The 11384-nt window shown below is 37.5% G+C and overlaps 1 protein-coding gene across 1 annotated transcript in view; it reads left to right on the top strand.

Annotated features, from left to right (window-relative positions):
* The first annotated feature begins 203 nt into the window (after positions 1-203).
* Positions 204-11384, top strand: part of KCNH7 (potassium voltage-gated channel subfamily H member 7) — a 477016-nt gene continuing 465835 nt past the window's right edge. Inside the window, exons 1-2 of the mRNA XM_041722501.1 lie at positions 204-369; positions 2045-2275. Of these exons, the coding sequence (XP_041578435.1) occupies positions 294-369; positions 2045-2275 (307 nt within the window). The 5' untranslated portion in view covers positions 204-293. The remainder of the gene's footprint in view (positions 370-2044; positions 2276-11384) is intronic.

Here is an 11384-nt window from a genome sequence, read left to right as displayed (position 1 = left end):
CCTCCCTCCCTCCCTCCCCCGCCGCCCCCTCCCCCCGCCTCCTCCCCTCTCCCCACCCCCAGGCCCTCTCAGCCCCCGCGGCGGTCCGGCGCCCCCCCCCCGCGAGGCGGAGGGGATGGATCGGGCTCGGCTGGGGACGGCGGGCGTCTAGGAGTGGGGCTAATGGGCAGAGCCTCGGGGCTTCCAGGGAGGATGCTCAGCCACAAAGAGCGGCGCGCGCGCCGGCCTGCGCTCTAGGCGAGGAGACCCGGGGAAGTCCGAGCCGGGCGCGCTCCTCGGAGGACCGGGCCAACATGCCTGTGCGCAGGGGGCATGTGGCACCGCAAAACACATTTCTGGGGACCATCATACGGAAATTTGAAGGGCAAAGTAAGTTCGTTCGCCGTCTCCCCCTCCCCGGCTCTCCGCGCCGACGATCGCCGCGTGCGGCCGCGGAGCCGCAGGTCCGGGCCCCCCGGGGACGCGCTGCGAGCCGGGCCGGGGCCTCGCGCGCGGACCCTGCGCCCCGGACGCGGACCCGGGTGTGCCTTGCGGAGGGGGGTCTCCATCAGCCAGGCTCGGGGTCCGGCTCTCCCGCGGCTCCGCCATCCGCCTTGCACTCCCGGTCCTGCTCTCCCACTATCTTAAAGGGAACGTACCGGGAGAACGGGGGTTTGCATTTTTGAGGCTGTTTAATCGGAGACTTTTGCAAAGTCGGGAGCTGGGCAGAGCGAGCCCCGGAGCAGGGCAGCGTCAACGGTAGCGGCGAGGTGAAGGGCTGTGCAAACTCCGCGTTCCCTGGGCGGAATTGCAAGGCTGTGCGATGCCAGGGATGCTTGCTCGCTGTCAGTCTCTGGAAGCTAAACTTTGCCTTGAACCCATGCAAATACATCCCAAGAAGGATAATTTGGAAAACAAAAAACAAAAACAATACCCGATCCGTACTACTTCCCAATGCAAACGGTTCATTATTCAAAACAAATGTTTCTGTCTCTTCATTATTTCCTTAAATTTCCATCAAGAAATTTGAAAATTGAAAGGCAGTAAGGCGAATCCCGAAACTGAGTGCAGACAAATTTTACATTCTCATGTGTCATGTGGACTAACTATAAGAGATAAGTGATTGTTGTATCCAGTGTATTCATTTTAAATCCTTGTTAATTTACGTTCAACATTTCCTGAACTCCACACTGACACACGGTTGGTGATGTTGTGCATTTTGCAGTTATTTTGGCCCTGCATTGAGTGACATGAGGATATAGTACCTTGTGTACAAAATAAACTAGTGTATCCTGTTCACAGTCTATCTGGAAATAGTAAATATAACTTATGATCAAAATTTAATGAGCCTTTTGCATTAAAACCCCTAATACTACACAAGAACTCGAGGTTCTCCCAAAGTAAAAGTGAAGAGGTGTTAACATGATATTTACTGTGTATGTGTAAACATTTCCATCTCGTGGAAAATATATATCACAAAAGGTGAATCTTTGAATTAGTGAACTGCCAATTAACGTAAGATAGTTTTATGGCTAATAGTTTCACGTTTTGTTTTGTTTTGTTATTTAACATGATGAGTGTGTACTATGCCTTAGAGGGATAGAGAAAAACCAAATCCAAAAATAATAGCTACTTTGAGAAAGTTGTACTTTTAAGGGACAAGGTTGAGGTGAGAAATCTGTCGGCTACAGGATGTTTCATTGTTTGCCTTTGAAAATATTTATCTTACAATTAAATGGCATTCTAGAAATATCAGTGGGCCAGCTGCTTGTTTGAGTATGCCTCAGGACCCCTGGGAGTCACAAGGTTTGAGAAGTAGACTATTTGGGAAATTACATTCTCAAAATTTGAAGACTAGTTCCTAAATACTTTTTGTTAAAAATACTAGGACCGTTAATTTCACATTTAGGTTTTTTTTTTTTTTCTTTTAAAATCCTGGGCAGTTAGTTAGCAGTTTGGGAAGCACCTGCGTTTCAGATCTCCTATTATGCAACAATTTGCTCCAGTGTTTATGAAAATCTTGTGGAAGCTTTTAAAAAGATGCCTTACTATCTTCTTATTACAGATAAAAAATTTATCATTGCAAATGCCAGAGTGCAAAACTGTGCCATCATCTACTGCAACGATGGTTTCTGCGAGATGACTGGTTTCTCCAGGCCAGATGTCATGCAAAAGCCGTGCACCTGCGACTTTCTCCATGGGCCTGAGACCAAGAGGCATGATATTGCCCAAATTGCCCAAGCATTGCTGGGGTCAGAGGAGAGGAAAGTGGAGGTCACCTACTATCACAAAAATGGTAAAGTTCATCTCTTTAGAATTATTTTTATTTGTTTCCATTGAAATGAAATCTTGACAACTGATTACTGAAAGTTCACACACAGAGAAGCTCCAAAAATTCAGTGTAGATATTTTGTGCTTATATATTTATATATATCTTATATATTTTAGGATTCAAGAAATATAGATGTTGTCATTAGTGCACTAGTAGCAACAATTTCTTCTTTGAATAAGGGTACTCTGTACTCTTCAATAGTGTAGTAACTTACTATCACTGAAGACAAAGTGCCACAAATCACTCTTACACTGTCCCCTTTCTAGGGAATAACATAAAGGCCAATAATTTACTGATTGCGTTGATATGTATTTGGTAAGAGAGAAATACAGAGATTAGTTGCTTGAACTGTATAAATATTTCACAAAGCAATAGCTTGTTGAAAACTGTATATCTGCAACTAAAACTATTGCAGTTATAAATATTTCTTGGTTCTTCAGCTTTATTTGATAGGCAACACCTCTTGTTTCTTTTGCTCCTTTTTATACATGAAGGGTGATATACAAGAACTTCAAAAATCGGTCTAGTAAACCTGTATAAATAAAATAATAAAAGCTGCTCATGTATTCAAGATTTGTCCTAAAATAAGAAATGGATAAAAGGAGCTATGATACTGTGGAGTTATTTGTACTCGTTTCTCAGCTGCAACAAAACTGACATCTCAAACTTAAGGTCATACCTCAACCTCAAGGGCACTCCTCCTTCTTTCAAGTTTGCTATAGGAACATAATATGTTACACCTATAATAATTCTCAAAAAAATGCTCATTTACTAGACATGCATTCATTAAATATACCATATATAGTATATGAACTCACATGTATGAATATTCACATACCCCCATTTGAAAGAACACATATTCTCAAATATGGACACTTAATGGTATTTAACAATTTAGTGCTTAAAGATAAATCCCTTAAAAATGCATATTGTAGGTAGTTTTGTTGATATTGCATTATCATTTTTTTCCATTGACAGAAATCCATGAGGCAGAGGGATATCTAGTCAGTTTTTTTAGGAAACTCTTAAGTCTTGCAAATGAGAAAATGAGTGATTTGTTATAGCTTATATCATATAATGATTCATCATTTGATAAAATCACAGCAGAAATTCTAGCATGGAAAAGGTTTAACATTTCCTCTTATTTTCTTACAATTAAATATTTTATGATAGAAAATGTAATTTTTAATTACTGGATTTTCCTTAATATTGACTTGAGTGAAATATGTGACAAATTATGATTAGATAAACAGGTTTGTGTAATTTTGGATTAATCCGGGGTGAAAACAATTATATGATTATCAACCAACATAGAGATTGTTTTTAAAGTGCTCATTCTCCCCACCACCACCACTTTTCAATCAGTAGTGTTGGCTTGCTAGAAATAGCCTAATTGCTCTGTTGTCTTGAAAGCATTTCTTGGACTAAGGCTCTCACTACCCAAATGCAACTCATCCTTTTTGTGTGTGTCTCTGATGCCAAGAATTTGGACTTTTGGAATAATTTGAATGTCTGACATTTTTTCCCCCTTCTGAATATTTATCATGACGTTGACACAGTTTGCATTGTGGTTATACAGGGCATGTTGGTCCACATTTGGTGTTATGTTTTTTTGGGACATTTCAGAGGTTTTTTTCAACTTATAGAATTTAAGTATAAAAATGAATCTGGACTGTTAGGATCACTTAGATACTCACCATATTTTTCAGATTATATTTTGAAATGAAAGTCATTATTTATTATACTGCAAGTGGAATGGTGATATTTCAAAGCCTGTGTGGCTTGTATAATGTCAGTGTAAAGTTATCTCAAAACACCTAAAGAAAAGGCAAGTTAATGTGGAATCACAAACATGAATGTAAAGGTTTCTACAGTAAAGATGCTGGTACATTGACTAATGCAAATCTTTCTACCTGAAGGATGCAATTGATTGTATGAATTAAAACCTTCTTGTTTTAGACAGGAATTTATTTGAAAGCTTATTCAGGTATATAAATATCAATCTTTGGTGATGACGTTGCTTGTGTTGGCTCTATTTTCAGATTTGAGTCAGTCTACAAGGACTTAGTAATCTTTGGAGCTAATGACAAATGCTGCCTATTTCACTTTTATTAATATGGGAATACATAAGATGATGAGCCAAGTTTTTTTTTTCTTTCTCCAAAGAAAAAGTTTAATTTTATGACCTTTTTAGATTGTGAAGACACAGTCAGACTTATTTGCTCTGAGTGTAATCAACTTGTGTTTTAGAGACTAGTTCAGATACCTTGAATAGAATCTTCGAAGTGCATTGGTTTTATTCACATGGCAACTGCAAATTCAGTCAGAGCTTGTGAAGTTCAAATGCTTTGAAAGCCTTGCCTCATAGAGACCTGCCAGCCACTCTATATTTATAAAAGCAGGAAGGGATAAAATCACCAACATTTGTATTGGTTTGTTCCTCAAAGTTTCCTTAATTCTTTATTATTGAGGTCATTTACTTTTGGGAGGTTCTTGGTTTCTTAACTATGTATAGTAAATGCTTCCTTTACTTATTCTCTATTTAGCCCTTTATGGGAATACAGATAGGAATGTAATAAGCACAATGAGCAAATTAACAAGAAGTTGAGATATTGTTTCCACTTTTTCCATTCACTTATACTGGGGTAGCAAAAATATGAGCATGTTATTATTTCTGAAAGCTTGATTTTCAGATTCACCAGAAGCTTCATAAGCACTTTAAACCCATGATCTACATTATGAGTTCACATCGATGCAGTGCACGATGAGCTGCATGATCATTCTTATGAAGCAATACTTCCTATCATGCTACTTTATGTGATTTTACCAGGTATAGTTGAGCTTGCTATTTACCAGAATATCAATTTTTTAAAACCTAGTTATTTGCAGTAGGAATATTTGACAGCCCTTCCTTTGAGGATTCTATTTTACAGTTTAAGTCATTATTGCATAAATCATTCTTGGCAGCTGTGAAATATTGCTTGAGGTGATAAAGCTGTAAATCTTTTGACATAAAGCTCTAATTATACAAAACTATAATTACACTGAGGCTTATACAAAGATGGGCATGTATTTTAATAATATAATGCATTCATTTTAGGAACAACTTTTTAGGGGTGCCTGATTGGCTCAATCAGTAGAACATGTGCCTCTTGGTCTCGGGGTTGTGAGTTCAAGCCCCATGTTGGGTATAGAACTTACTTAGAAAATAAAAATCATTTTTATCGTTAGATTAGATTGAGGAATAACTAACACTTCGGTTATTAACTAGATCATAGTTCGGAGGTGATGTTAATAGTGAGGAAACAGAAAAGTTGGTCATCTTTCAATTTATTGCTTGTCAGGTTTGGAACATGTCATGGAATAGAGCTAGCAGTTGAAGTGCTTATCCACTTCAGGCATACATAGATGTGTGATTTTTACCTTAAATTATCAAGCAACTCTAAACATTTGGAAAATCAAAGTAAGTTTCTCCAAAAGAAATAAAGGTCTTAACTCGGTAGGAAAACAGGACATTTACAATGCTTTATTTTTAGAGGTTTGAGCATTCCTATATTTTTGCCATTATGCTCTCAGACATGGTACAATGGAAATTTTGTTAACAAATCAGAAATGTCCCTATCTTTGCCTTGCCTTCAAAGAACTAAAGGATGAGAAGAGGCTGAGGGAAGTCCTCTTGATCCAGAGAGGGATCAGATCCATACAGGGCACCAGTCATGTTGGGACAAAGTTTCAGAGGCAATGTTTGATCAGCTAAACTCATAAGAGGTTTTGATTTGATAACAAATCTACCATCTCTAGGAGCTATTAGAAAAGACCTTCTAGAAAGCATTGTGTTGTTGGAAGTAAAGGTGAAGATGTGTACCATGTGCCACCACCTCTCTTTAAGGTAATGTTTTAGTCACTAGAGGAATATCCTATTGGAAGAGATGCAGAAGAGGACACAGACTCATTTCTGCTTTCAGAATATTTGTGTTATGGAGTGACTAATGTTCACTTCTATCTTCTAAACCCCAAGCTGTTTTCATGAAATAGTTTTTAAAGGAAAAAGAACAGACTATGAAATGAAGATGCTTTTATATAAATGGAGAACAGAATTTAGGGTTAATTACCACTCTTCTTCAATCCCTCTGACTGTAAAAAACAAAAAAAACAAAAAAAAAACCAAAAAAAACAAAACAACAACTTGTTTTTGTGTATTTCCTGTCTCCTTTTGTCATTTATAAGTAATCCTAACTTAATAAAGAAGCAAGGTAGTCTACTTAAACTTTAATAGCTCAAAATAAATCTTAGAATAGTTCTATGTGTTATATGACATGTGAAGTATTCAACTGTCATAATTTTTGAATTGTGTAATAGAGATACAGATGGTAGTTTTTGGAGAAGAATGGAAATATATTCTATGTATGTGTAACCCAAGTAATGGAAAAATTTTCAGGGAGCATATCACACAGAATTTATTTGGGTGTTCATTTTAACTTTTTGTTTATATATTCTCCTGTTTCATCCAACATAGTATTATAACAGTAATCTTAAAATATATTTTCTTTCATACCTAAACTTTGTAACATTTCATGAACTATGGATATTATATAGAGCTTAAATTTGATCAGTTAGTTATTGAGAAACTAAGAATTCTCTAGAAATATTCTTCCTCACAACTTGAAAACTTTATTTTACTAATTGTCCTAAGTGAAAACAAAATGTCCCAAAACTACAGTTGGGCTATGCTCATCAGTCCCCTTTTTACCACCCATCAGCCCTGGCACCTCTGTGCAGCTCTGGTGCTAAAAAGAAGCCGTGTTGTCTGCAGGCTTCAGAGATAATGGCTCAGTTATTTTCACACCCAAGGGACTTGAGAACAGGGTCAGTTTAGGGCGATAGGGATAGGCTATCCTTAGTGGGAGGAACTGGCTTCTCTGGATTCTTAGGGCTTTCAACAGGGTTTTTATTTTTATTTTTTCACTATAAATAGTCACTAAATCAATTACTGGCAGTCAGCAGCCAGGAGAGTCCTAGGATAATTAATTCACAGGAAAGTGGCAGTTGAAGCATGAAATGTTACGACATCAACATTCATCTGGCCATATAAACTAGAAACCTTGGGGTCGTTTTGTTTTATATTTTCTTCCCTCTCCTCCCTGAACCCAACTGGTCACCAGTTCCTTTCGATATTCACGTCTGAAACATCTCCCCATGTCTTTGCTTTTCCATCACTGCCAGGTCCTCCTAGTTGAAGCCCTCTTCATTCTTCTCTGGGAATATTAAGGATTGAAGTTTTCCTCCCTCTACAATCCATTCTCCACAATGCTATCAGAGAGCTATTTCTGAAACAGGAATCACATACAGTGATGACTTATTGGAGCCAAGCATCATTGTAAAGAATTTTATGTATTAAATAATGAGTACAACAATCTCATAAAACATATACTCTCATTATCCCAATTTTATGAGAAAAAGCATTGAGACCCTGAGAGATTAAGTCACTGAATCACACAGTTTATAAGTGGGGATGCCTGAGCCCTTAACAACTTTGCCATATTTGCTACTCAATGCACTTATGATATACCTTGACTTACAAAAACCTGTCTTAACTAATTAAAACTCTCAGGATAAAGTTCAAGACTCCTTAATAGGATGCTTCGTCCCCTTCAGAGTTGAACTCACTTGCTTTTTTAAGTGGGGTGTGTTTAGAGGAACCAGCTGAATTCACAGGTCTAAGTTTACCTTCCTTGTGCCTCAGTTACTTCCCTGATACACCCTTGGAGGATAACATCCACTTTGTTAGGCTGATTGGATGTGTTGTATAAAATAAAATATGCAGCATTATTTCCAGCTTGGTCTCTTGTTCATCATATATACTCAATAAATATCAATTAGTTGAATATCTTGCCAACTCCATTTCTCTTACAAATCTTATGTTTCAATAATATTTGACTGCTCACAGTTTCTCAAATCAGCCCGCTCTTTTATGTCACCGAGGCTTTGCTCACCCTTCAGAAGTTTTCTTTCATCTGTAATAAACAGTGAAAAGCCTCATTGAATGGATTGCCTTTCCCTCAGCTTCTCATCCTAAAGAAACCATTATCATCCTTCCAAAGACAGATCAAAAGACTTCTCTGTGAAGTCTTTCCTGATGCTCCCACTGCTTGCTCCAGAATATTAACATTTCTCTGTGTCTTCACAACACTTGGTTCTAAACCCCAATGTAGCACCTGAAATGTGTTACATACTATTACATATTATTGTAGTTAATATTATCTGTTTTTAAAAATTCATTCAAAGAAAATATTGAGTCTTATTAATTTCTATGTCAAGAAGACATAGAAGAGCACCTGGTATGAAAAACGTGGTAGCATTCACACAAAGAATGAAGAGAAGATGAAAAATGGTAGCATAGCTCTGGGGAAGCAAACAGACTGAAATCAGAAGAGCTTTACAAAAGTGAGCTATAGGGAATATGTGCTGTTTTGATTTTTCTTACTTTCTAAAAGTTATTAAGAACAATTTTCACCTGAATTTTATCAGTGACTATATTTCTTTGCTTATAAGCTAAAATATAAATCATCTTCATAGACTAAAACTATGCAAATAGCTAGAAAATATTTAATAAAGCATTAGAGAGAAGCTATTAACAAAAAATTATTAACCAGTTACCCAAGTGTCACTCACTCTCCTCCACATCACAATGGCTCTCACTAATGTCTCCAGCAATCTTTCTGTAATAACCAAAGCCAAAGTTCTCTCCTGTTCTTTTCTGGCTTGCATTTATTGCTGCATTGGACATACTCTACTAACTACATAAGTTACACAGTGTTGGTATTTTTTATTTCTCAGTGTTTTCTTGAAAATTCTTAATTGACAGTGAAGCTTGCTCTCAGAGCCACTCAATAATCAGAGTGTGAAATCTAAAATAATAAAGCTAGTTTATTAATAATAATAAAAGCTATTATTATTATGATTGTCAGATGAAGATCTTCTCTCTCTTTACTGCACTATCTGCATTTAGCAAAAGTGCTAAACTACTGAAAAACAATAGAGTCAGGCAGCAGTAAAACATGAATCACCATCGTGAGGAAATTTGTTGTATTACTGAATAGGTAAAGTAAAATGGCCATTTGTCACAGGTGGGTTAAGAGAAATCCAAGGACTGGGCTCCTATTGCTGTGACCAAACATTCCATATCTTTCTCTTAGTCCTTTAATTTATAGAAAACATCTAATTAAGAAAACTGAAGTAGTCTTTCTGTGGGCAGTTCAAATGGCCCCCTGTACCCTTTCTTCCATTAAAGTAGGCCTGCACGTACACAAACTCTTCATGGTTTCCATTGTTTTGTAGAATATATCAACCTACTTTTTATTTTGAAAATGGATAAGCCAGCCTGGGCTGGAGCTTGGTGGGTGAGGACTGGAGAGGAGTGAGAGAGGACTATGTGTTTGTGAACTCACCTAAACTAGACTGTGCCAGGCGAAGTCTGGAGAGGCTGCTCCAGCCACGCTGCTCTTGTTTACCTGCTTTTATCTCTGGGTGGCCAGTCAGATGACATTGTTATGGGAGGTGGACTCTCACCATTGCTGATTTTATTTGGGTTTTTGCTTTCTGTTTTTTGTTTTTTCTTCTTTCCTGAGAATCATTGGGAGTGTTTCTATTTGTTAAGTTTTTTGTTTGTTTGCTTTGATGGGACATTGATTCTTTCATGTTGTTTGAAGTATCGGTTTTTAGAAACATGTGATAACTGCATGGATTCAAGACAACTTAGAATTGCCGTGGCTTTGCTTAAAGATTTTTGACATCTTGTGTGCAAAGGACCTTTCTTAATTCTAATCAGTGAAATCTGTACTAATGACCCAAGATGATTGGTATGATGATACAAATTAAAGTATAAAATTAGTGGTGGTTTCATAACCAATATCCCAAAGATCAAGTAAAGAATAAAATCTAGGACAGGGCACCTGGGTTGCTCAGTGGATTGAGTGTCTGCCTTCAGCTCAGGTCATGATCCCAGGGTCCTGGGATGGAGCCCCTTGTTGGGCTCCTTGCTCAGTGGGGAGTCTGCTTCTCCATCTACCTCTGTCTATCTCCCCTGCTCATGCGCTCTCTCTGTCTCTCTCTGTCTCTCTCTCTCTCAAATAAATAACATCTTTAAAAAAATAAAATCTAGGGCAAACTGAATAAGGTATTTATACTAAAAAATGAAAACCCATTTGTGCTAGAAAAGATCACATATTGAAATTATAATCCTCAGGTTTTTTAATTTACTAAGATTACATCAATTCAATGAAATCAATGTTAGAGCTATGCAACATTATATGTTGTATGAATAATTTTTCCTCAGGTTCCCATGCACTTCCCTCAGCTAAATTAGTTAAAAATTTTTTCTGATTATATCCATCATCCATTTTCTTTAATAGTGTTAATCAGCTAATCTTGAGCTATACATTTAATTAAGTCTTTTATACACACAGATGTGCTCTTTAAGTTTTAAGTTCCAGGTTGTAGTTCATAGACCATAGCCTTTCACCCTATTACTCTTTTCCCAAAGGACTAATGTTAATTGAGTTCCAATCTTGTGACTGGCTCTTTATATACATTATTTGATTTTCATGACAGCTTTGGGAATAAGTATTATCCCATTTTACAGGTTAAATTGACATTCAGAGAAGTTAAGTGAAGTACTGATGATCACAGACCTGAGTGGGAATGAGTTTGAAATCTAAATTAGTCTATGCTGGGCAGCCCTGGTGGCTCAGCGGTTTAGTGCCACCTTCAGCCCGGGGTGTGATCCTGGAGACCCGGGATTGAGTCCCACATCAGGCTCCCTGCATGGGGCCTGCTTCTCCCTCTGCCTGTGTCTCTGCCTCTATCTCTCTCTCTGTGTCTCTTGTGAATAAATAAATAAATAAATAATTTTAAAAAAAGATGAGAAACTACTAGTTAGAACCATCTATATTCAGTATTTCTCCCTCTTAAAAAAATAAATTAGTGTATGCTTACAAAGTCTATTGCCTCTAAATGGTACACTTTTTAAAACTCAACCTATTCCATATTATATGTCCTAATTGTAGTTCTTAAT

This window comes from Vulpes lagopus, chromosome 11 (genome assembly GCF_018345385.1).
Source record: "Vulpes lagopus strain Blue_001 chromosome 11, ASM1834538v1, whole genome shotgun sequence".
NCBI lineage: Eukaryota > Metazoa > Chordata > Mammalia > Carnivora > Canidae > Vulpes > Vulpes lagopus.
The sequence above is the reverse complement of the archived record's forward strand: the minus strand, read 5'-3'. Positions and strand labels throughout refer to the sequence as shown.